The sequence below is a fragment of the Microcaecilia unicolor genome, chromosome 2 (genome assembly GCF_901765095.1).
Source record: "Microcaecilia unicolor chromosome 2, aMicUni1.1, whole genome shotgun sequence".
Taxonomy (NCBI): domain Eukaryota; kingdom Metazoa; phylum Chordata; class Amphibia; order Gymnophiona; family Siphonopidae; genus Microcaecilia; species Microcaecilia unicolor.
Window position 1 is genome coordinate 287,869,679 of NC_044032.1, and position 26,540 is coordinate 287,896,218.

The window sequence follows — 26,540 nt, forward strand, 5'->3', positions numbered from 1 at the left end:
AGGTCAGTTTATCTATGATACTTAACTTATATGGTTACATCATATATATCATATATTATTTACTAATTGGTTGTAAGTGTGTTTTATTTATTTATTTCACTGTATTTTGAGTTTTTTCGTTATACTTCATTTTGATGTTTTTTCTGCTAATTTTTAGATGTCATCCTTCTTTGATTGGTAATATACAAAACCTTTATCGTATGTTATATATAATCTAATATTTTTAATAATTTAATAATTTAAGTATTTATTATACATTTGAAAACTATATATGCATGTATGTTTGAGTATATGTATTTTTACATGTATGGATTTTATATGTATGTGTATGTATATGTATGTGTATATATATATATATGTGTGTATATATATATATGTATGTATATATATATATATGTATATTTGTATATATATTATAGCATTTCTGCAATACTAATAATTTTTTTTATAACAAATGTTTTTATTAATTTTTTAATTCTACATGGAATTTATGTTTATCACACATTTAACGTTCTACATTTATTTTACTTTTGTTCTGCATGTTTGTTATATTACCATTGTTTGGTTTTATTTCATAGACTCCTGAAGAAGGCGTCTGTAGCGCCGAAACACGGCTGTGTTGAGTCGAGTGTATATTTAAATAAAGAGATTGTTCCTATCTACGTCGCCTACTGGTGCTGCTCAAGAGCCTACTCCTCCTACTCCCCCTTTCCTCAGAAGCAAATCCCAAGCCTGCAACATATCAAGCAGGGCTCCTATGTATTCCAAACACTGAACCACAAGAAGGTGGGACTTGGGATAGTTTATCACGAACCTTAGCAACTCCAACACACCCGAATGGTTAGGGGCATTGACTGTCACTCCCTCCTGTGATGTGCCAATCATCAAGATATGGAAACACATACTCACATTTTCTTGGGCACAAGGAAGTACCTGGAATAGAATCCCTTTTCTTCTTCCTCTGGTGGCATAGGTTAGACTGCATTGGCCTGTAGAAAGGCGGAGATTTCCTCTATAAGTACCTGCTTGTGCCAAGAGCTTATGAACGATGCTCTCGGTTGGCAAATTGATGGTCTGATACCAATGCAGTACATAACCACGACAGACTATTTGAAGAGCCCACCTGTCAGAAGTTACAAGGGACTACCTGTGTTATAAAAAAATTTCAGCCTCCCCCCTATTGGTAGGCTGTCCGAGATGGTTACTTGGACTGCAGCTATGCTCTCCTGGAGCCAGTCAATAGCTAATCCCTTACTTTGACTGGGGAGCCAGCTGGGACCTCCGAGGTCAGGACTGGCAAGGCCGAGAACACTGGGCCTGGGGATTCTGTGCTGAGTAAGGAGGCAGTGAAAACCTATCCTTTGAGAGTAGTAGGGTCACTGCCTAGGCACCCAAAAACCTCAGAGAAGAGGCTGCAGCTGGAAGTTGCCATGACAGAGTTTGGATGATATTAGTATGTTTATGAGGTCGGCAACATCCTCAACCTTGCCCCCAAAAAGATGGTCTCCTCAGCAAGGTATATCCACCAACCTTTCCTGAACCTTATTTATTTATATTATTTTAAAAATTTATATACCACCTAAAAACACACACAGTAAGTCTTAAACAATACATAAAGAAAAATTAATCATACATAAAAATCATGCTTAAAAATGTAACTCCACATTCTGAAGCCTCTGATATAAAAGGGACTAACCAAAAGGACCTAACAGAGTCCAGCTGTCAGAGAAACGCTGCCACAAATAACTGCATTTTCAAAAGTTTCTTAAATCATTTCACATTGGCACATAAACATAAACATCCTGAAAGTTCATTCCATAATAAAGTTCCAGCCACAGTGAAGGCTGACACCCTAGTCTCTGCATAGTGGGCCTGCACTATTGGATCCAAACACAGCCATGGGTTCTAGGTCAAGAGATACGCAACTGAGAGAGTGTCTGTGCATTCTCACACTGAAGGTGGAAAGTCTGGATGCAATACCAAAGAATCGTAAGCACCCCTGGACAGATACTTCCTGCACTCCAGCTACTTGCTGGCCAACTGGCGAAGCTCTGCAGCCTGCTCCTGAAAGAGAGAGTCTGCACAACTAAGTGTACTGTGTAGCAAAGGCTTCACGTAAAGGGTCGCGTACAGCTAGGACTGGATATGGGCAATAACCATCGAGGCCTGAAAAGTCTTCCTCCCAAATGAGTCTAGAGTCCAAGACTCTCAACCAGGGGGAGCAGAGGCATGAGCCCTGCAGCTCCTAGCTCGTTTTAAGGCGGATTCGACAACCAGAGAGTGGTGAGGCAGTGGTGAACTCTCAAATCCAGGAACCTTCTGGATACAATACTGCATATATCCACCTTCTTAAGTGTGACCTGCACTGAGAAGGAAGATTCACAATTAATCAGTGCATCTCTAAAGATAGGATGCAACGGTACTGTGACCCCCTTCCTTAGAAGGCAACTCAGTCCAGAACAGATAAACATGTCAGCCCTGAGCTCCTCCTCCATCTCCAACTTAAATGGGATGGCCAAAGCCACTTCCTCAACAAAACCAGTGAAAGAGACCCTCAGGTGAAGATTTATGTCTCTTTGAGGTGGGGAGGAATAAAAAGGTACCCCATAAATCTCCTCCTCCAAGAAGTAATGAGGGTCCTTTTCTGAGTCCCATGAGCGGTCCTAGTCAGACTCTTCACCATACTCAGACTGGACTGAGCAAGTCTGTGCCTTCCCCAACTCAGTGGAACCTCTTCTATGCCCCAAAGAGCACAGAGATACAGCCCTACCCACAGACTCCGGGGAAGCTTTCTCCCCTGATGTCAAGCACGGTACTGTACGAGTTGATACCCTTCGAGGAGCTGAGAATCTCTCCACAGGTATGGATGGAACGTCAGGCAGAATCTGGGACTGATCTGCAGTTGGCACAAGCACCCTCGATGCCTGAGTGGATTACAACTGTAGTATCTGCACCAGCTCCTCCTTGAGCATGGCTTGATACCGCTCAAAGGAAAGTGTCAGCAAAGATAGGGTAGATGGGACAGAGGCAGCCTGAGGTGTCGGTATAGAACTGAAAGCAGGAACCTGGCAACTTGGAGACTTGCACAACGGCACCTCTACCAAAGAGGGGAAGCGTTCCTCCCATTGCTGGTGCTTCTTGGGTACTGGTGATACCAATGCCCCAGAACTCTCAGCACCGTGCAAAACTGACCAATGCTTATGCTTCTTGAGCTTCCCACAATGCTCAGCATCGTGGTCCTTTGAATGCCAAAAAGGATGATGTCAAACTCATATGCGCTCTCGTTGTCGGGTCCAATGCTGACCAATCCCAGAGCCTACTTTCAGCACCCAATGTCAAGAGAGGTAGAGACCTCCTCAATCCCGGTGCACTCCCAGTGTTAGTCGAAGTCTTAAGCGGCCATCGAGGTCGATGCTTCCAGAGCCGATTTTGATGGATCAGCCTTCGAGGAGCCAAAAAGTCTCTCCTGCCAGATCTGCATTTGCAAAGAGAGAGAACAAGAGTTAGACTCATGGTCAGACCCAAGGCACCCAATGCACCAAGAGTATGAGTGCCATGGAAATCACCAGATTGTGCTGGGCATGCCTTTTGAAGCCACTGAGGGTTCCTGGCCAAATCCAAAGATCTCTATTCTATCCTCATCCTTCTCGATTTATCTGCCACTTTTGACACTGTTGATCACAGCCAACTTCTTGATATGCTGTCTTCATTTGGATTCCAGGGCTCTGTTCTTTCCTGGTTCTCCTCCTACCTCTCGCTTTGCACCTTTAGTGTACACTCTCTGGTGGATCCTCTTCCACTTCTATCCCTCTACCAATCGGTGTACCTCAGGGTTCTGTTCTTGGTCCTCTCCTATTCTCCATCTACACTTCTTCCCTTGGCTCTCTGATATCATCCCATGGCTTTCAATACCATCTCTATTCTGATGACTCCCAAATTTACCTCTCTACCCCTGAAATCTCAACCAGCATCCAGACCAAGGTTTCAGCCTGCCTATCTGATATCGCTGCCTGGATGTCCCAACGTCATCTAAAACTTAACATGGCCAAAACCGAGCTTCTCATCTTTCCCCCTAAACCTACCTCTCCTCTCCCCCCTTTCTCTATTTCTGTGGATGGCACTCTCATTCTCCCTGTCTCATCAGCTCGAAACCTTGGGGTCATCTTTGACTCCTCTCTCTCCTTCTCTGCTCATATTCAACAGATTGCCAAAACCTGTCGTTTCTTTCTCTATAACATTAGCAAAATCCGTCCCTTCATCTCTGAGCACTCTGCCAGAACCCTTATACACACTCTTATCACCTCTCGTCTTGATTATTGTAACCTGCTTCTCACTGGCCTCCCTCTCAGCCATCTCTCTCCTCTTCAATCAGTCCAAAACTCTGCTCCGCGACTCATTTTCCACCAAAGTCGCTATGCGCACATTAGCCCCCTCCTTAAGTCACTTCACTGGCTCCCTATCCATTTCCGTATTCAGTTCAAGCTTCTCTTATTGACCTATAAGTGTATTCACTCTGCTGCTCCCCAGTACCTCTCCACTTTCGTCACTCCATATGCACCCCCTCGGGTACTCCATTCTGTAGATAAATCTCTCTTATCTGTCCCCTTCTCCTCTACTGCTAATTCTAGACTCCGTTCCTTTTGTCTTGCTGCACCTCACGCCTGGAATAGACTTCCAGAGCCTGTGCATCTAGCCCATCTTTGGCCGTTTTCAAGTCCAAACTTAAAACCCACCTCTTTACCACTGCTTTTGACTCTTAACCTCTACTCACTTGCCCTGTCCTTTATCCTCACCTATTTATTCCCTTACCCTTAATTGTTCTGTTTACCTGTCTTATCTAGATTGTAAGCTCTTTGAGCAGGGACTGTCTTTTTGTGTATGGTGTACAGCGCTGCGTATGCCTTGTAGCGCAATAGAAATGTTAAATAGTAGTAGTAGTAGTCTTCTTTGACATCAAGTAAAACATTGCAGCCAAATTGAACTCCTCAAATTGTGAACTGTAAAAAGAGGCAGCGTTCAAACTGAGGTTGCTGCTCCAGCTTAATTGGGCCTAGTAACTCACAAAAAAGAAAGTAAATTTGAAGAGCCGAAAATACTAAAAAAAATTATTTTTAAAGGTAACAGAATAAATAGCAAGGATAAAATAATTGCAAAAGGGACAAAAATACTCTCACGGGAAGGCACTGTTAAAGCAGAGAGAAAAAAACACTGAGAGAAGAACATGATGATGCATCCTCCTTGCTCCATGGGAAAAAAAATGGACTAAAGGACTTGCACTCGTGCGTCAGGAAGGAAGGCACCAGAACATGTGCAGAGGGACACTGCTAGAAATTTCTGCAGTCATCTTGCTAGTCAGCTTCCGCATGAGGCTCTGTCAGATGACGTCACCCAGTCTATGGTGACTGAAACTACTGAGGCATGTGTTGCAGCAGTTACAGGATTTTGTGGAAGAATGTTCTAATGTAGATCAGGATCAATATGGATTTTGCTCAGGATTTAGTACTGACAGTTATAGTGGCACTGCTTGATGAAAAATGCCAATTATGTTTGGATCAGGGAGGTTCAGGACTGTTGATTTTATTAGGTCTGACAGCCAGGGCTGCAGAGGGGGCAAGATTCCTTGGGCCAGGCCTCCAAGGGGGGCCCGGCGCCAGAATATTCTGCTTCCTTGGTCTGTCTCTCTTCTGCTCCTCTGTGTCCAGACCCGAGTGATTGCATTAACGCAATAACCTGGGGTCCCCCGCAAGAGCAGGAGAGTGGCAGACCAAGGAAGGAGCAGATGCAGGAAGCTAAGGGGGAAGGGCGTGGGGGGAGAGTGCGGCCCTGCCCTGGGCCAGCTATGTCTCTTGGCGGCCCTGCTGACACCAGCCTTTGGCACTGTGAATTACAGCCATCTGTTGCTTAGACTGGAAAATTTGGGCGAAAAAGGTAATGCTTTACAGTGGTTTACACCTTTTTTTGCATGTCTGATCCTTTAAAGTTTGTACAGCTATAAGTAAACTTCAAGTGATCCAGTAAATGGATGGAGTCTCCATTATGTCTCTCCATTATTGCCTGGTAGCTCTTATTAAAGCTTTTGGTTAATACACCATCCTGCTTATTTTCAAAAGAGATTGCGGCGATCTTCCGACACAAATCGGGAGATGGCCGGCCATCTCCTAAAACCGGCCAAATCGGTATAATCGAAAGCCAATTTTGGCCTCCTTTAACTGCACTCCGTCGCGGAAATGGGCAAAGTTGACGGGGGCATGTTGGAGGCGTGGTGAAGGCGGGACTGGGGCGTGGTTATCAGCCGAACAGAAATGGCCAGCTTTCGCCGATAATCGAAAAAAAAATAGCCGTTTTTAGCGAGCATTTAGGTCACTTTTTTTGGACCCTTTTTTTTCACGAATAAGTCCCAATAAAGTGCCCTAAATGACCAGATGACCACCAGAGGGAATCAGGGATGACCTCCGCGTACTCCCCCAGTGGTCACTAACCCCCTCCCACACTAAAAAAATAAAAATAAAGCACTTTTTTGCCAGCCTCTATGCCAGCCTCAAATGTCAAAGGGCTATGGTAATGGTGTAGAATTGTGGGGAGTGGGTTTTGGGGGGCTCAGCACCCAAGGGAAGGGAGCCATGCACCTGGGAGGTATTGTAAATTTTTTCTTACTTTTTAGAAGTGCCCCCTAGGGTGCCCAGTTGGTGTCCTGGCATGTCAGGGGAACGAGTGCACAACAAATGCTGGCTCCTCCCACGATTAAATACCTTGCATTTGGCCGGGTTTGAGATCGCTGGCATTAGTTTCCATTATCGGCAGAAATCAATGCTGGCCATATCTAAAACCGGCCAAAATGCTGAGATTTGGCCGGCCTGATCGTATTATCGAAACGAAAGATGGCCGGCCATCTCGTTTCGAAAATACGGTTTACTCCTCCATTCATGGCGATGGCCGACGCTGTTTGATTATGCCCCTCCACATCTGTAACTGGATGATCAGTTTTTTAATGCCCCTTAAAATGGTCAATAGCATTGATGAAAATGATTATTATTAAAAGTGTATGGAAGCTTGCTCTCTCTCTCTCTGGATAATAGATATTTTTTTTTAATTGAATATGGCTAAAATGGAGATTTTGTGATTTTGTTTAAGAATTAGCTGGGGAATTGCACTTGGTACATTGTTTAAATCAGGATTTGCTGATTTGTTCTGAAGTTAAGACATTGGAGGCTCATTTAACTTCTCTCACCTTGGACTCACAAATCAACTGGGTAGTAAGGAAGGCTTGGCTGAATTTAAAGATGGTGCAACAACTAAGGGCATATTTTCAAACTTTCAAACATCGGACAGTAGTCCAGGCAGCCAATTTATGTCATCTAGAATACTGTCTTACTACATAGGCCTTCCAAAGATAATTACAAAGGATCCAGAATATGGCAGCATGGAGGATCGCATTTAAGAAAACCTGGCATGAGGAAACTCTTTCTATATATTACATTGGCTCCAAGTGGATTTCATTCCACTATAAGCACACTCTTATAAAAATATCCCACACATGATCTGGGCAAGTTTAAGCTGGGCGCATGTTATAGATTCTCACATACCCAAGGAATTTTCATTTTTGTACATCCTAATCAAACATTTTTGAATTAGCTGTAATTTGCCATGGAGGAATAGCCTAGTGGCACCAGTCTTGATATCAAGAGGTGGCCGGTTCAAATCTCACTGCTGCTCCTTGTGATCTTGGGCAAGTCACAATCCTCCATTGCCTCTAGTATAAAATTAGACTGTGAGCCCTTCCAGGGACAGAGAAATACCCAGTATACCTGAAAGTAACTCAACTTGAGCTACTACTGAAAAATGTGTGAGCAAATCCAAATAAATAAACTTGAAGCAGTATTTTAAAACCAAACGTCAGACAGTAAATATCTACATTAGAGTATCTACATTATAAAAATAATTAGGTTTTCACAGGAGTCCTCCAACTGCATTGACTCCAGTGTGTGAGGGGAGGGAGGGTGGCACTTCAGTATTGTGTTTTCAGGCACTAGGGACAGGCAGATTTTCTGGAGTCCTGCAGAGCTTGCCTGTCCCGGATAGTGAAACAGCACCCACACTGGCAGGACAGTAGATGGAGGACTCCCGCTCAGATTGGAGGGAACAGCGATTCATAGCCTCATTTACTAAAATCACTGAAACCTGCTTGTCTATTTCACTTCAAAGTACTGAAGTCTAATTCAAGTACATGAGATCAGTGAAAATTCCATTCCTTTTTAAAAACAATTTACATTTACCTTTAAGTTGTTCATGTAATTTAGATGCATTAGCCAGCTTTTCCTCAATAGCACACCTTTCAGCATTAGAATCCTTTCTGGTAACAGCCAACTCATACTCAAGACGTTGTCGGACAGCCTCTCCTTTCTCAACCTGGGATCGCAATTTGATTATCTGGCTTTCACATTTGACCACCTATTAAAAAACCCACAACGTTCAGGAACAAATTAACTGAATATGTATGTAATAGTTTTTGATTTTAAGAATATTCCCTGGTATAAGGTATTTACTGAAGAACAGTAACCCTTATAGACACACAGAAGAAACAGTCACAACAAGGGTGACAAAGGAAAGGGCAGCAGACAATGTCCAAAATAACACCTTTATTGAAACATCCAGAGACTCGACATGAGTCGTGTTTCGGCCCAACAAGGCCTTCCTCAGGAGTCCAATGTTCCACGAAGTGTTTATTGGAAGAAAGCAGCAAGATATTGGATATTACCAGTAATATTTTAGACGTAGCTTTACATCAATATACATCCAACCAAAGACTCCTGAGGAAGGCCTTGTTGGGCCGAAACACGACTCGTGTCGAGTCTCTGGATGTTTCAATAAAGGTGTTATTTTGGACATCATCTGCTGCCCTTTCCTTTGTCACCCTTGTTGTGACTGTATGTTATTTCATAAAGTATTTACTATCATCATACGAGTAGGTAAAGCAGAAATACAAGCCGGCTAAATGTTAAATAAATCTAGATAAAAATTTCATAATTTGGAGTAATTTACCCACCCATTTAATAAGTAATTAGAAATATAAAACTTCATCTGTGCCAAAATTCCATGTTTTAGGATGGGTAAAATTCTTGCCATTTTAACTTAATTGGCTAACAAGCTGTTAACAAGCAACTGGCCAGTTATTGATAACTGGTACCAATTAGGATTTACACATTCATCTGCACACTTATTCTATCATGCTTGCTGCCCAAATCCCATAGCACATGACTCAAAGGGGGTATGGCCATAGGAGGGGCATGAACGTGTCAGGAGCATTCCAAAAAGTTATGTGCTTTTGTTACAGAATAATGGGTCAGCACGTCCAACTTGGCAGCCAGTATTTACACCAGGGGCCAGTTGCACTAAACTTAACGAAACATTAACGAGCAAGTAGTAAACCCTGGCATGCACTAAAGGCCATTTTCCAACGACAGTAGCAGCTAACGAAAACGGAATGCAGATGAGCAAATTGTGTAGAAACCCTATTGTAATGAGATGCACTAACCTTTTCCGATTGCCTTAACGCTGGAAAATCTAACGAGAGGTCTGTACCTGTCGTTGGGGCAGCATGGGATTGAAATGTTACAAAAATAAAGAAATAAATCGGGGGAAAAAAGTGCTTGTCAGGGACATCCTTTATAGACGTGCTTCACTCAGCTGAGAGACCTGGAAGTCTCTCACAGCGCGTTTAGCTCAGCCCCCCCCCCCCCCCCGAGGTCGTCCTTCACTATATATATTTAAAAAAAAAAAAGACTAGCTGTGCCTATGGACGTCCTTCGACCCCCCCCCCCCCAAGATCGCCACCACTCCCCCCTGCATTGAAATGACAGCATCCCACAGCCCCGGCCTCCCCGCCATCCGAGGCACCTCCGAGGCACCGCCCCCGCCGCCCACCTTGAGGTCGTCGCCGCCACTGGGCCAGGCCCTCACAGCGCCTCTCACCTCCGTGTGAAGGCGCTGCAGCAGACAACAGCTGATCGCCTCCCTTCGGACTTCTCTCCTTTCCTCCCTGGCCCGCACTCGTCTTACGTCAGATGAGGGCGGGCCAGGGAGGAAAGGAAGGAAGTCCGAAGGAAAGCGATCAGCTGTTGCTTGCTGCAGTGCCTTCACACGGAGGTGAGAGGCGCTGTGAGGGCCGGGCCGGGCCCGGCCCGGTGGTGGACGGAGGGGGGCGGGTGGAGGGGGGTGCGGCAGCGGCGGCGACCTCAAGGGGGTGGCGGGGCAGTCCCTCAGGGGTGCGGAGGATGGCGGGGAGGCCGGGGCTGCGGGAAGCTGTCATTTCAATGCAGGGGGGAGCGGCGGTGATCTCGGGGGGGGGGGGCAAAGGACGTCCACAAAGGACGTCCACATAGGCACAGCACGTTTTTTTTTTTTAAATATATATATAGTGAAGGACGTCCATAAAGGACGTCCCTTGGCATGCGCAGATCAGCCAGCATAACACTTGGCTGCTCTACGCATGCTCGACCAGTCGACTGTTTAATGATGGAATAGAGAATGCAAGTGAGCTACAACGAGCAGCTCATTTGCATTCCTATTCCTTGATGCATGCCTGTTCCTTACTGATTCGCTAAGAGAATTGGTAAGGGAAGGGCTCTAACGATTGTTTAGTGCATCTAGCCCCAGGTTTCAACAGGCACAAGTCTAGTGCTCACAATTAGGGTATAGGAATCAGTGCTAAGTGTGATTTTATAAAGGGTTCACACTTAGAATCGCGCTTAGTGCCAATCTTAAAATCCAGCCCATAATGGCAAAAACAAAAGCTAAAGTCACCATACTTTTTTCAACATTCTCAGAGAGAAAAACAAGTTATTAAATGACTGAAGTTCATGTACTACAAGTGTACTTCAACTCTAAAAACAAGTTGTAGTAATGGAGCAACACTCCAAACACAGAAAATATTTAGTTTCAGAAAATACACACTCACTAATGGCATACATTTAAAGCACAATTAGAGGATAGTGTGGCAGTGTGGCTAGTGGCTGGCTGCAAGATCTCGCACAAATGTGGCACACGTGCACATGTTGCAGGTAGAAAGTCAAAATCATTCTCCTTGTATGTACATGAAGTATCAGCCATGTTTCCTCACAGGATTGGTACTTTCAATTTAAAGTCTCTCAAACACAGTCCCAGTTGCATAGCGCAATGGTGTATCTAGGATACAGTGACACACCCCCCCCCCCCCCAAGGAGGTACAATTAAGCTGGGCCCTCTATAACATCATTTCTTTTAAGGTGCTAGGAATGGGAGGGGGAGAGACCATTTCAGAGCTCCAACAAACAAACCCTGTCAAATGTAAATGCATTCCAGAGCTATACAGAAAATCTATCATAGTAATAGAAATAGAAACTGAAATGCAAGATATCAGATATACACATTTCCCTAAGCTAACACAATACAATTGATAAATTTAGAAATACATTTTTATACCTTTGTTGTCTCAGCATTACATTTGTCCCAAGTGTTTTTCCGATTTTTTACTTTTTCTTAATTCTTCCCAAGGTCTCTGACCTCTTGACATTTCTTCTCTCTCTGTCCATCATCCATCTTTCCTCTGTGTCCCTTAACCATCCTATCCTGCATCTTTCCCCTCTGTGTCCCTCTCCCTATTCTCCTCCTCTGTCCAGCACTGTCCCTGTCCATATCCCTATGTTCTTTCCATGCCCGGCATCCATTCTGTGTCTGTCCCTCCCACATCCAGCTCCTTCCCTTCTCTCTTCCTTTCCAGTTGACCCTCCTACCACAGAATCAGAATTTCTCCTTCTGTCCTGCTCTCCCCCCCCCATGGGGCGAGTGTCTGTCTGTCTCTCTCTCCCCTGCCACACCTGACACCTCCCCCCACTTACTGCAGGGCCAGTATCTCTTACACCCTGAATCCCCTCCCTGCCCCCCATAGTCTCTCTCTCTCCCTCCCTCTATTACGCCAAGCATCTCTCCCTCCCCCTCCTCCCTTTCTGATCTGAGTCATTCTCTCTTCCCTCACCCTCCCAGTCTGAGCTCTCTTCCTCCCCTCATACTACCTCCCCTTGTGGTTCTAGAATCTGTGTCCACCCCCCCTCCTTCTCAGGTCTGGCCTCTCTGCTCATTCCGCAGACCCCACGCACACCCAAGCTCTCATGGGATGGGAGTAGTGTATTTCACTGGCATTTATCAAACTAAATTGATTTTAACAGTTAACACACCCACTTCCAGGTTCTCAGCCAATCAGAAGTGAGAACACAGCCAAGCCACACTCATTCTCCACCCAAGCCTTGCCCACTCCCTACCCAAACCCTGCCCCCTGTGATAGCTGTCATGTATGTCATAGTCCCACCCAAGCCCCGCCCCTATTGCAAAGCCACACCACCTTGCCCCACCTTATTTACATAGCCCTGCCCCAAACCCATCCCTTTTGGTGGTATCACAGAATGTGACAGCCACGCCCCTTTTCCCAAGAAGTCAGCTACTACTGGACACCATGACATCACTTGCTATTTCCAATACTAGCTGCCATCTTGGATGGGGGTCACGTGATGGGAGGTGACCTCAAACACCCCTAACATCACCCCCTACATCTGTGGAAGAATTTGTGCAGCTTAAATCTTTTTTTCTGATGGGAAAAAAATAGGCATTTGTTTTCTTTTTCTTCAAAAGGATACCATGAGGCATATTTTCAAAACACTTAGCCTTCCAAAGTTCCATAGGTTTCTATGGAACTTTGGAAGGCTAAGTGCTTTGAAAATATGCCTCCATGTGTTTATTTTAAGCTGGATCAAGTTAGGTCCATCTATTTTTAAGAACAGGCTGATTACTGGATGACAGCCGTTTTAAGCTTTAAAACAAAAGGCTTGACCCCCAGATCCTCCTTCTCTTTGCTTTAAAGGGCACATATACAAAAGAACAAGAGTGAACGCAATGTGCTGTGCCCCTCCTCTCATAGCCCTCCTCCTTTTTGTGCCACAAGCCCCTAAACAAAAGAAAGAAACTTTCTATCAAACCATAGAGGGGCTGGCTATCATTACATGCCAACTTGTAAACTGCAAAAAAATAAATAAATAAAAATAAAAAAAAGCTTGATCCCAGATCTCCCCCTCCTCCCCCCAAGCCCTGGTGTCAGGCAGATGTTTTTTCACTCAGTACAGGAAAAAAGCAAAATTACATTTTTAGGCTTTAAAGGGCACACAAGCAAAAGATCTACTGTTAACAGTTAGTATTGAATTTTAAAACAGAGAAGTGCTGCTTTCTGTGTGAGAATCCACATTTTCCAGAGTTGTTTTCTGCAGTCAGTCCAAAAGGAGGGGGAAAAAACTGTGTTGATTTTTTTAAACAAACCTACTTCCAGCTGCCAAGCTGATTGCCTGGTGAAAGGGAGAGGGATAGGAATGGAGTTTGATATATCGCCTTTCTGTGGTTACAATCAAATCAGTTTACATATTATACACAGACAATTTTTTCCTCCCTGGAAGCATTAGGCCACTATACATAGACAGCTGCAACACACAGCTAATCATACACCTCCTTTCCACTCCCCTTTTAAGGCTCCCCCCCCCCCCCCCCCTACAGCTCCAGTGTTGAAACGCACACTGCCCTACGAAGCCATTACAAAAAAAAATCCTAAACCAAATTTACTTCAATCCAGAGGCGGTCGGGAGTTTAGGAGGCATCACACCTCTGTTCAATGCCTCTAGAAAATATAATAAAGCTCTCAAACAAAAGCAGGTCAAAGAATGGCTGAGAGAGCAAGAGACATATACCTTACACTGACCTGATCACATTCGTTTTCAAAGAAACAAAACCATAGTTTCAGAGGTGGACACTCAGTGGCAAGCAGACTTCTTTTAACTATGGCTATAAATACTGATGATTATCAACATCTTATCGAAATACGCTTGATGTCGCGTTCTCGAGGGCCTTTGCATTCTGTCAGGTCATCAAGGCAGAACCGGGAATTGGGAGCCCTTGGACCCCTGCCGAGGAGCGGCAGGCAAGACCACCCTGGAACGGGATACTAGGAAGGACAGGACTGGACCTCTGGACTGGAGTCATGACTGAGGCAGGCAACTGGAACTGGCAGAACAGAAACAGCTTCACCTGCACTTGACCACCATTCCCCTGGAGTTGAGCTCCAGCTTGCGGGTGGCCGGCAGGACTTGCAGGACGAGGCCGGAACTGGAGATCCAGAGGACCCACCCTGGGTCTGGGAAACACGAGGAAGCTAGACTAACTACTAGACTCAGACTGAAAGCTGCTGTACTGCCACTAGCAAGAACCACAAGACAGACCAAGGAGACAAGACTTACAGAAGCGTAACAGGAGCAAGGACTAGGGCATGCAGCAAGCTAGGCAGAACGGGATTCAGGGAATACCCACAGGGTAAACCCACTAGCTAGGTAGAGGCAGGATACCGGATAAATACCAAGGAACTACACACTAGCTAGACAGAGACAGGATTCAGGATGTACACTCAGGATATACAAACAGGGTTCAGGATATACCCTCAGGATATACAAGCAGGGTTCAGGATATACACTCAGGGTTAACGCCCTAGCTAGGCAGAGGCAGGGTTCAGGATATACCCTCAGGATATACACACTAGCTAGGCAGAAGCAGAGTTCAGGATATACATACAAGCTTGGCTGAAGCGGGGGTCAGGATATGCAGACAAGCTTGGCAAAAGCACACAGAGTATCAGGGTTCAGACTATAGTCAGAGACAGGCAGCAAGCAGAGAATAACCGGGTTCAGGCAATAGTCAGAGACAGGCAGCAGACAATAGAATAACCAGGGACTAGCAGAGTCAGCGCTGGCAGCAGACAATAGAATAACCAGGGACTAGCAGAGTCAGGCTGAAGCTACAGACTCCCACCACAAACAGAGGGAGAATGGCTGAAGGCTTCAGACTCTAAACACAGAGCAAGGGAGTAGAAGGACAAGCAGTCCACAGACACAGAGTAGCAGGACAGAGCCCCCCACGGAAGGACTAGCAGTCCACTGACACCAAGAGAAGCTGGGCCAGAACCCAGAGAAAGGCTAAGCAGTAGTGCAGCAGAACACTAACTAACCTGACCTGACCTAAAGGTATAACACCATGCAAAGGCCCTGCATGCCAGCACAGCACTTCCTTATGAAGGCTCTCACTGATGTCACCTGCGTAGGACAGGAGCAGGGAACACACTCCCACCAGAGAGAGGCTTGACACACATAGGAAGTGAACACACAGGAAAGACAAGCAGGAGCCATCTTGGAAGCTGGCATAGAGCAAGTGGGAGCCATCTTGGAAGCTGGCTCTTCAGAGAAGCATAGCCCACACAAGTGAGGTCCAGTGAAGCAATCAGCACTCAGAGAAACTAACACAGAGACAGACAGAAGCCAGCACAGACACTGACCCCCAGTCATCCATGTCCAGCGACCCTCCTCTCCCCCTGCCCCCCCTGCAGCCACCCATGTCCAGCGACCCGACCCTCCCCCCTCCAGCCACCCTCCCTCCACCCCCCCCCCCCCCCGGTGCATCAAACCCCCTTCGCCAGGGCCGTGCTGATGCGGTAAGCGAGGTAAGCGCCGCAGGGGGGCGCTTGCCTTCGAGGGGCGCCACTGCTCTGCCGTCCGTCCGTCTGCTCACTTGCAAAATCTTTCACCTGAACTTGTGATTCTCCTCTCTCTGCTGCCCTCCCCTTTTCATGCACAGGAGCAGTATTAATTGAGGCAGGCACGCTCTTCAAGTTACGTGAGAATACAACCAGATGAGGCAGGCACGCTCTTCAAGTTACGTGAGAATACAACCAGATTGCTATTTATGCTTCGGTTTGGGGCTAGCTCCTCAGTCAGGGTGAGTTTCAGAGCTTGAAACAGCATTCAAGTTAAAGCTGAAATTTTAAAAGTGCTAAAAATAAGTTTTAAAAGTATTTGCCTTAAATCTAATTGCAGAATTCAGGTGCTGGGAGTCTGTACTTGGTTGTCATATGCTCAGATTTGTTTAAATCATATGCAAATTAGTCCGGTGTTTTTCACTAAACATTCCCATGAGTGTCTGTATGTTAATCTGCATTCAAATAGTGCTCTCTGATTGGATGATCAGCTTCTGTTAAGAAATCTGCCCAGGAAGTGAACAGAGTGAGAGCTGTCCTTTGCCAAGAGAGACATCCAGCTGTGACTTCCTTTGTTTGTTGACTGAAGTTATAAAAGAGTGCCTGATTGTGGTAAATGAGAAAATATAAGTGAAAAGAGATTGAAGTTTCTCTAGTGAGAAAAGGATCTGAATATTTCAGGATTACTTGAAGTTTATGAAGAATAGAAAAGGGTGAATTTCAGTTTAAGAGTGTTTAAATGCTGTAAGCTATATAAAGGCTAGGTAGATTTAAGTGACTGTAAGCAAGGAAACCTTAATATTTGATCTGAAATAAATATTTGATCTGAGATAGTTGATCAGAGTTAAATGTTTGATCTGAATTATATCCTTTGGTGCAAAGGAGATTAGAATGCAATAGAGTATTTCTTTCTGTTTACCAGTACAGTCAAATAATTCCATTCCACTTAAATAATGTTTTGTTATATATATGAGGGAGTAGTATCTGGATTTATTGTAAATCAAATTGATTCCATTCACAGGAATTCATATTCACCTTCACCTTCATGCATTCATCCGATATTATCTTTTAAGGATGAAGTTTTATTTTATGTTCACTCTGTCTCTTGTGAGCTGAGCACAGTTATTTTTTATTTTTTGTTACATTTGTACCCCGCGCTTTCCCACTCATGGCAGGCTCAATGCGGCTTACATGGGGCAATGGAGGGTTAAGTGACTTGCCCAGAGTCACAAGGAGCTGCCTGTGCCTGAAGTGGGAATCGAACTCAGTTCTTCAGTTCCCCAGGACCAAAGTCCACCACCCTAACCACTAGGCAACTCCTCCACTGTTAGTTAGTTTCCTCGGCTGGCATGACTACATATTAGAGGTATTTTGATACTGTGTGAAGTTTTACCACAGACGGGTGACATATATAAAACATTCTCTTTGGATAGGATGTGATATGTGAAAATACATTTTGCTTTAATGAAATTGCTAAACTTTAGAGTCAGAGACTTATCAATGAGGGATACATACAGTGCTATTTTTTCCTGAGGTCCGGCTTACTTGCCTGCTCCCTTCTGGTTCCTGCTCTGCTGGACAGGGGGGGGGGGGCGCCAACCGATAGTCTGCAGGGGGGCACCAGAGACCCTAGGCACGGCCCTGCCCTTCGCCACCTGCAGCTGCCACTGGTAACGCTGTCCGGCCGCTGCTGCTTCTCCTGTTGAGCAGCAGCAGCCGCTACAAAAAGAAAAAAAAAAAGCAGTAAATGTTTTTAAACCTGAAACGCGGCACCATAGACAGCCATCAGGCATTGGCTGTCGGCTCTGCAGCCGCTCCTCCTCTCGCCTCTCACGTCGCTGCGCTCCTCCGGGGTCTTACTCCAGGGGCAGTGACGTGGAGGTGAGAGGAGGAGCGGCTGCAGAGCCGACAGCCAATGCCTGATGACAGTTTACAGTGCCATGTTTCAGGTTTAAAAACATTTACTGCTTTTTTTCTTTTTGTAGCGGCTGCTGCTGCTCAACATTTGCTCCACGTGTTTCCCTACTCCTCCCCCTGCCTGGGAATCAGCTGTGAGTGACGTCAGCCTGACTACGGAGCCTAGCTCAGCAACTCCAGGAGCCACAGACACAGGCAGCTACTTTAGAACGTTGGAGGTGAGAATTATTATATAGGATATGCTGCATACTATCAAAAAATGTACCACAAAAGTTCTTGGAACAGGACCTACTTTGAGCTGTCACAAAGTATTCAAGCTTTTAAGTATTAACAGCCTAATAGTAGATTACTATCAGGCAGTACATTAAAAAAAAAAAAAAAAAAAGACACCAGCTCTCACATTTCTTCAAAACAGCTCATGCACCCTGTTAGCATCAGTTACACATTCACCAGTGCAATAACTTAATGAAGATTCCTTTGTACTCATCAGAATGCTGCTTACCTTCCTGAAATCCACAAGGTGGTGCCAGAGACTGACACACAGCAAAGGATCATGTCACAGGTTTTGTTTTGTTTTTTCAGTATATATAAAATTTATAAGCATAGATATGCAGGAGGTAATGGAAGGAAGGAAGGCAGACAGACAGAAAGAAAGAAAGAAAGACAAAGATAAAGAAACACCAATTAAGTTAATACAAAAAGTTAGTTTACAGTTTCAAAACTAGAAGTCCACAATAAAGAGGAACAATCCCATAAGGAAATAAGGCTGATGTTTAAGGTTCATAAAAGAAGAATGATGTAAGGACAAAATAACTTCAAAAAGGTAAACTTAGACCTATACTATTACATATATCTTCCTATACTTCCCAATAGTCAAGACCCCTGACCTGCAGGTACCAGTACTGAACTTTGATTATCAAGCTGTTTGGGATCATAGAATAGGTAAGAATTACCATCTAATTGGATTAAACAATTACAAGGAAACCATAACAAATACTGTGCCCCCAGAGTCAACACTTCCTGGTGCATTGAAAAATTTCTTCTGTTCATCCTGTGTCTCAGAACAAATAGCTGGAAAAATCCAGACTTTATCACCCAAAAACAACTTCTCTTGGTTTCTGAAGTAGATCTTCAGAACCAAAATCTTTACGTGGAGCCAAAACAAATGTTGCCACAAGGGTAGTTCTTACAGTTTCTTGCTCTAATGAGGTCTCAAAAATCTGTGTGAGATTCAAACTATTCACAGAAATTTCTCCCCACCTAGTTTCCTGGTGCTTCTTCTCTGGAAGGTAGTACATAAGTACATAAGTACATAAGTAATGCCATACTGGGAAAAGACCAAGGGTCCATCGAGCCCAGCATCCTGTCCACGACAGCGGCCAATCCAGGCCAAGGGCACCTGGCAAGCTTCCCAAACGTACAAACATTCTATACATGTTATTCCTGGAATTTTGGATTTTTCCTTGTCCTTTAGGAAACCGTCCAACCCCTTTTTAAACTCTGCTAAGCTAACCGCTTTCACCACTTTCTCCAGCAACGAATTCCAGAGTTTAATTACACGTTGGGTGAAGAAAAATTTTCTACAATTTGTTTTAAATTTACTACACTGTAGTTTCATCGCATGCCCCCTAGTCCTAGTATTTTTGGAAAGCGTGAACAGACGCTTCACATCCACCTGTTCCACTCTACTCATTATTTTATATACCTCTATCATGTCTCCCCTCAGCCGTCTCTTCTCCAAGCTGTATAGCCCTAGCCTCCTTAGTCTTTCTTCATAGGGAAGTCGTCCCATCCCCGCTATCGTTTTAGTCGCCCTTCGCTGCACCTTTTCCAATTCTACTATATCTTTCTTGAGATGCAGCGACCAGAATTGAACACAATACTCAAGGTGGGGTCGCACCATGGAGCGATACAACGGCATTATAACATCCTCACACCTATTTTCCATACCTTTCCTAATAATACCCAACATTCTATTCGCTTTCTTAGCCGCAGCAGCACACTGAGCAGAAGGTTTCAGTGTGTTATCGACGACGACACCCAGATCCCTTTCTTGGTCCGTAACTCCTAACGTGGAACCTTGCATGACGTAGCTATAATTCGGGTTCTTTTTTCCCACATGCATCACCTTGCACTTGCTCACATTAAACATCATCTGCCATTTAGCCGCCCAGTCTCCCAGTCTCGTAAGGTCCCCTTGTAATGTTTCACAATCCTGTCGCGATTTAACGACTTTGAATAACTTTGTGTCATCAGCAAATTTAATTACCTCGCTAGTTACTCCCATCTCTAAACCATTTATAAATATATTAAAAAGCAGCGGTCCTAGCACGGACCCCTGAGGAACCCCACTAACTACCCTTCTCCATTGTGAATACTGCCCATTTAACCCCACTCTCTGTTTCCTATCCTTCAACCAGTTTTTAATCCACAATAGGACATTTCCTCCTATCCCATGGCCCTCCAATTTCCTCTGTAGCCTTTCATGAGGTACCTTGTCAAATGCCTTTTGAAAATCCAGATACACAATATCAACCGACTCCCCTTTGTCCACATGTTTGTTCACTCCTTCAAAGAATTGAAGTAAATTGGTCAGGCAAGATTTCCCCACACAAAAGCCATGCTGACTTGGTCTCAGTAATCCATGTCCTCGGATGTGCTCTGTAATTTTGTTTTTAATAATAGCCTCTACCATTTTCCCCGGCACCGACGTCAGACTCACCGGTCTATAATTTCCCGGATCTCCCCTGGAGCCTTTTTTAAAAATGGGCGTTACATTGGCCACCCTCCAATCTTCCGGTACCATGCTCGATTTTAAGGATAAGTTGCATATCACTAGCAGTAGCTCCACAAGCTCGTTTTTCAGTTCTATCAGTACTCTAGGATGAATACCATCCGGTCCAGGAGATTTGCTACTCTTCAGTTTGCCGAACTGCCCCATTACGTCCTCCAGGTTTACTGTGAAGTCAGTAAGTTTCTCCGACTCGTCCGCTTGAAATACCATTTCCGACACCGGTATCCCACCCAAATCTTCCTTGGTGAAGACCGAAGCAAAGAATTCATTCAGTCTCTCCGCTACGTCTTTGTCTTCCTTGATCGCCCCTTTTACCCCTCGGTCATCCAGTAGTATACTCGTGAAGTTGGTTAAAGTGCCTCTTTAGATATTCCTAGGACCTCTTGAAAATATTTTCTCAAAAGTTCCAATGAGGAAATAGTAGAAGACCAAGGAAAATTCACCAACTGCAGATTTAATTTTCTGGCACAGTTCTCAAATGTCTTCATTTTATATCAAAGCACTTATTCAGTATCCATGTAGATCACCCAACTTTTGCAATTCCACCACATTCTGATGAAATCCATCAACTCTTACTTCCGTTTCATTGCTTCCCATCTCTTGGTTCACTAGTTTGGCCTTACAATAATTTAAGGCAACATCTATATCAATCTTATGTCAAAAACATTTGTTCAAGGTGAGCAACTGCATCCCATATAGTTACATTCACATGCTTGACCAGAGGAGTAAGCTTTGTCCTCCCCATGCCCCTTTTGCTCATTCAGGATCTCACAGTCCAACGGATTCCCTCACAGGCTTTCTGCATCTGATGTTCCTGAAAAAATTGTTACTGTGAGTGTTTGCCTCTACGACAAGTTTCTCTTCACAGTCTCTCTTTAAGCCTTGTTTATCAATGCTTTGCATCTAACTTGCCAGTGCTTATACTGTTCTTATTGTCTTCATTCAGGTCCTTTTTCCATTCTTTGAATGATGTTCTTTTACTCTAATAGCCTCTTTCACTTCACCTTTTAACTATGTTGGCTGTCATTTGCTCTTCTTTCCACCTTTGCTAATATGTGGAATACATCTGGTCTGGGTTTACAATATAGTATACTTAAACTTTAACGTCCATGCCCGATTTCAAGTCCTAACCTTTGCAGCCAATCCTTTTAGTTTCTTTTTAACCATTTTCCTCATTTTATTGTAGTCACCCTTTTGAAAATTAAATGCTGCTACAGTAGATTTCCTTTCTGATTTCAAAATTGATCATGTTATGATCACTCTTTCCCAGCAGACCCAACAATTACCTCTTGTACTGGGGCCCTTTTACAGAGCGGCGGTCGCTCTTCCGGGACTACCACCAGCCCTTCCAGGACTACCGCCGGCCTAATGCGGCTGCTGGCAGTAGTCCCGCCCCAAGCGTGTGCCATTTCTAGGGCAAAAAGAAAACTCCCCAGAAATGGCTTGCGTGGTGATAACCCGGCAGTAATCGGGCATTGCTGCATGTTGCCCAGTTACCGCTAGGTTAGCACAGGAGCCCTTATCGCCACCTCAATGGATGGCAGTAAGGGCTCCCCGCCACATGGCCATGCGGTAAAAGTTCTCTTACTACATGGCCATATGGATCTGGGGCCTTATTTTACCCGCTGTGCTAAAAAGGGCCCTGGCGTGCAAGGAAAAACAGCCCCCGCCACTAGTGCAGGGCCCTTTTTCCCGCAGATTGGTAAAAGGACCCCACTATGCACTGCATTTCACTAAGGACTAAATCTAAAATAGCTTCCCCTTGTGTCGGTTCCTGGACCAGTTGCTTCAAGAAGTCACTTATTACGTCTAGGAATTTTATCTCCCTGGCACTACCTGATGTAACATTTATCCAGTCATTACTGGGATTTATTGACATGCTCCTGTAATGTTTATTATATTGGACAAACCTCTCATCAATTGAAGACCCACTCATTGAACACAGGCATTGTGTTTCTTCTGGTAAAGTGCTGGAACCACTTGGGTCGCATTATATTATATCAGCTGATTGTTGGTGATTACCGGAGGATGCCCGCCGGCAGTTATGTCAGAAAGAGCAACAGTGGATATTTCAGCTTCAGACTGTGTCCCCTGAGGGTTTTAACTCTGTGGTTCAATGGAAATCGTTTTAGTTTTGACTGTGTGGGCTTCCTGATTAGTTCTGCTAAGGTTAGGACATCTTTTTGCTAGAATTTAACACATTGGCGTCTGGATTATCCTGCAGCCATTTTGAGGAACTCTACTTACCAGTCTACTTCTCCCCGGATGCCACCACTTGGTGAAACAGGGATCTCCTGTTGGGATTGTACAGAATTCTCAGATTGTGAAAATAAGTAATTTGGTTCTTTCCTCATTATTGCTACTATACTATTGTTTTGATTTTCTGCTGAGATGTTATTATGACTGGATTCTTGCTATTTGCTTACATTGTGTGGAAGACCTGACAGTTACTATTTGCTACTTGCTTGACGTGGAGTTTTTTTTCTGACCTATGATTGAATGTGAGCCTCCTACTATTTGCAGCTGTGGGCTCTTTGTGAGAAACTCTTTTATACCCGAGGTCTTTTTTCTCCACTTTTGTACGTCAGTCAGTGCTTGCCCCAAAGTAGAAAGGAGGTGATTTTTTGTTGATTTTGATTTATTACCATCTTTACCCCTTGGATTTGTTCTTTATTAGAAGGTAATTGAAATCACCCATTATTATACTGTAGCCCAATTTGCCAGCTTTCCTAATTTCTGTAAACATTTCTTCAATCTATATCTGTTCTGCCCTGGCGGACAGCAGTACAGCCCTACTAGTATATGCCTTCCCTTCACACACAGAAATTCTATCCATAAGGATTCCCATGCAATCTTTTCCATGAAGAATGTTTATTTTGTTTGACTCAATTCCCTCTTTAGCATAACTCTTCTCCAATTTGATCCACTCTGTCACTGCAATATGTAAACTCTGGTCATGTCACTCTGTTTCTTGTCACCTACAATGGTTTCCTACTGCTTATAAAACCAAAGTTCTAACTTTTTATTTTGACCCATCAAGCTCTTCATTTTGGTCTGCTCTATTTATCAGACCAACTCATTCCTTATAGCCCATCTCTTGCCATGCATTCTTTTCAAAATAACCTCCATAATTTCTCCTCTTGCTATGATTCATCTTGAGAGCAGCCACCATACTGTTTTTACTTACTTTGGAACACTCTGCTTCTCCATCTCAGATCAGAACCCTCCTCCTGAAAATTTACGAAGGGGATAAAGATTTGGCTCATCATCCAAGTTTTTGAAAGTTAGCTGTGGGCAGATCTGTCCAAGGTCTCCATGAATTTACCCTTCCATCTCATTGCTCTTACCCCATCTACTGTACTATTTTTTGGCTGAACGGTAAAACCCATATACTCTGTCTCATTTACTAACAATTTCTTGTCTCTGCTCTCAGTTCTTTAGGTTTGATGTGTATAGTCAGTTTGTTCACCACATTGTTTACAGTAAAGGTGGTACTGTATATCAAACCTGTAATACAATGTATTGGATCCGAGTTGAAACATCACAGCAATCCAGCAAAATATATTCATCTTGTATGTTTATCTTTGATCCATAAAAAATATAAATGGGATAAACAGACTGACTCAACTTTCCATTTGTGTATCGCTACTGCTCGACATGTCAAAAAGAATGTTTTTATTGTGTAACTAAAAAAGTAAAGAGAAACGGTAATTTAAAATTTTTGATAGATTATTCTTTCTATGGTATTTATGACTTCCAGCATTGCTTTCGAGGCTGCTATGGGCATCTCTGAAAGCCACACTAAAAAGGCACATACAGCCTGGCCAGAAGGTATGTGTGTCCTGCTTGCAAGATATCCATGGCCTGCAGTTTTACTTCCAGGGCTTCAATGGGCAGCCCTAAAACTAGGATTGAGAAAGCAAGTTAAATCAAAGTATCCCTGTGCCTATCTACACACTCATAGGAGTGACATCACCTAAGAATGTCAACACAGACTGCTCCAAGAGCTCAGAAAAACCAAGGTTTTTCAGAATACACACAGAGCTAATCAGCTGCCTCACAAGCTTCCTCTGTCTATTACAGAGCTTTGGCGTCAACTCCCCAGGAGAGAATAGATGCAGAATGGTGCCTTTTCAGCCCTGGCAACAAGGATTGTCTTCTCTAGGTGGTGTGTACTGACACTGAAATCTCTCCTCCCTCTCTCCTACAGGTGGAAATGAAACCTTTATTTCCTTTCTTAGCAAGAAAAAATTACATTTGAGAAAGCTAAATAATGTTTCTGAACATTCATGGGTCTCCTAGTTTGGCATTTCCTGAATATGTTTTCTTCTTCTGAGCAGGGAACCTGACAAGGAGAAGTTGCAGAGCTTATAGTTTCTCATCTCCCTGGCCCATGAAGATGATCAGCACAACTTGAAACACTAACATCTTGACTCAAATGACAGCATTTATCGAGGTAAATAATTGGCATTTTCTACCCACTGGTTGGGCAACTTTTAAACCCACTGATCAGGGATATTTTTGTTAACGAGAAATAAGAATGAGAGTGAAAATTTTAGGAGAATTAGAATGAAAATATTTTTTGTAAGAACAAAAATTGGATAAGAATTAAAAAATGTACAGACTAAATAGAATAAAATCTAAAATTGATTTCCCTTAATGAAAATTCCTTACAGTAGAATGAACACTATCATTGCGTAGTGCTGTCCAGTCTCTTCCTCCCCTACACGTCCTCCTACTGGAGCCGGGGCTGTGTGCCTGCTGCCAACGATGAAAAAAACTTGCTTTTTTTCCTCTGCAGTCTACTGCATCTCCATGAGACCTCAGACACTGACAATCACACACATTCTCAGTAAATGGTGTCGGCGCAGGTCAGGGAGATGCAGCAGACTGCAGAGCTACAATCTGCAACCTACATGCCTGCTGGCCCACCAAGGCCCACCCAATCTACCCTCTGCATGAAGTACTGCACTACCTGAAACTAAATGCTACAATTAAAATAGTTTTATGTTCATGCAATACTCTGAGGACTGTTCTGCTCTCAATTTTAAACAAATTTAAAAAAAAAGCTAGAACTAAAATTATGCCATGAGACTCTTCAACTGAATAATTAGTAAATTATCATTGCCAGCTAGAATTAGAATAAAAATTAGATGTTTTGCAAATGAATAAGAACTAGAACTAAAATTATTTTCCAGACTAAAATACCAGTGCCACTCATCCCTGACATAAGAAAATGTAAGCTGCTATTTTTTTTCTTAAAAAAAAAAAAAAAAAAAGAAAACAAGTACAAAAGAGAAATTAGGTCTGACTTGATAATTTTCTTCCCACTATTCCAGAACCAGCAGGGGGTAATAGACAACTGAAAACTAAGCTGAGATATCTCTCTTGGCATTCAGTCCAGCTCCTCAGTATTTATGTACACAAGCAGTAAAGAGAAACTCAGAATAAACACAACCTTAAACTCCTTGCTAACCCAACACTAACCAGACAAGAAAACAGGTGTGGACCTCTCATCTCTGGACAACTTATAGAGAACAAGAAATACACAGGAAGCACTATGCATGGTGACAGTTATTTGACTCATTACTCTGCATCAACTAAACATATCAGAAATCTCGGGAAGGCCTCTGGAATAGTGGGAAGGACTAATGGAAAGAAAAGTATCAGATAAGACCTAATTTCTCCTTCCATTACATAGCTTCCCCCTATTTCAGAACCTGTGGGATGTTCAAAGCAATCCCAAGAGTGGGTGAGATCTTGGCACCATCGCTCTGAGGACCAAAGTCCCAAAACTGGCTTCTGAGCATGCCGCCACATCCACCCTGTAGTGCTTGGTACAGGTATGCAACATCAACCATGTTGAAGCCTTGCAAATATTCACTGGATATTTGTCTAGGATATTACTGTATGCCTCGTAGAACGAGCTCGCAAGTACCTGCAAGCAAACAAGATGACACAATAGTCTCCTTCAGCCATATAGCAATTGTGGGCTTGGAAGCCATGAGGCCAAAAGCAGTCAGTCTGACCAATTTGCGAAACTCACTCATGACTTTTAGGAATCTACACACATCGAGAAGCTTAAAGAAGAATACCGAGCCTCTTTGTCCTCTCTGCAAAAGGACAGAAGTTCAACACATTGCCCCCACCTCCGAAAAGCGAAGAAAGGGATCACAAAAAGAGAGGGCCTGAAGCTCCAAAGCCCTACATGGAAACGCAACAGCCACCAATAACGCTGTC

The 26,540-nt window shown here is 43.9% G+C and overlaps 1 protein-coding gene across 1 annotated transcript in view; it reads right to left on the bottom strand.

The window, feature by feature from the left end:
• CCDC171 (coiled-coil domain containing 171) overlaps positions 1-26,540 on the bottom strand; it is a 665,674-nt gene that overhangs the window by 580,932 nt on the left and 58,202 nt on the right. Inside the window, 1 exon segment of the mRNA XM_030194229.1 lies at positions 8,274-8,448. Coding sequence (XP_030050089.1) covers positions 8,274-8,448 — 175 coding nt within the window.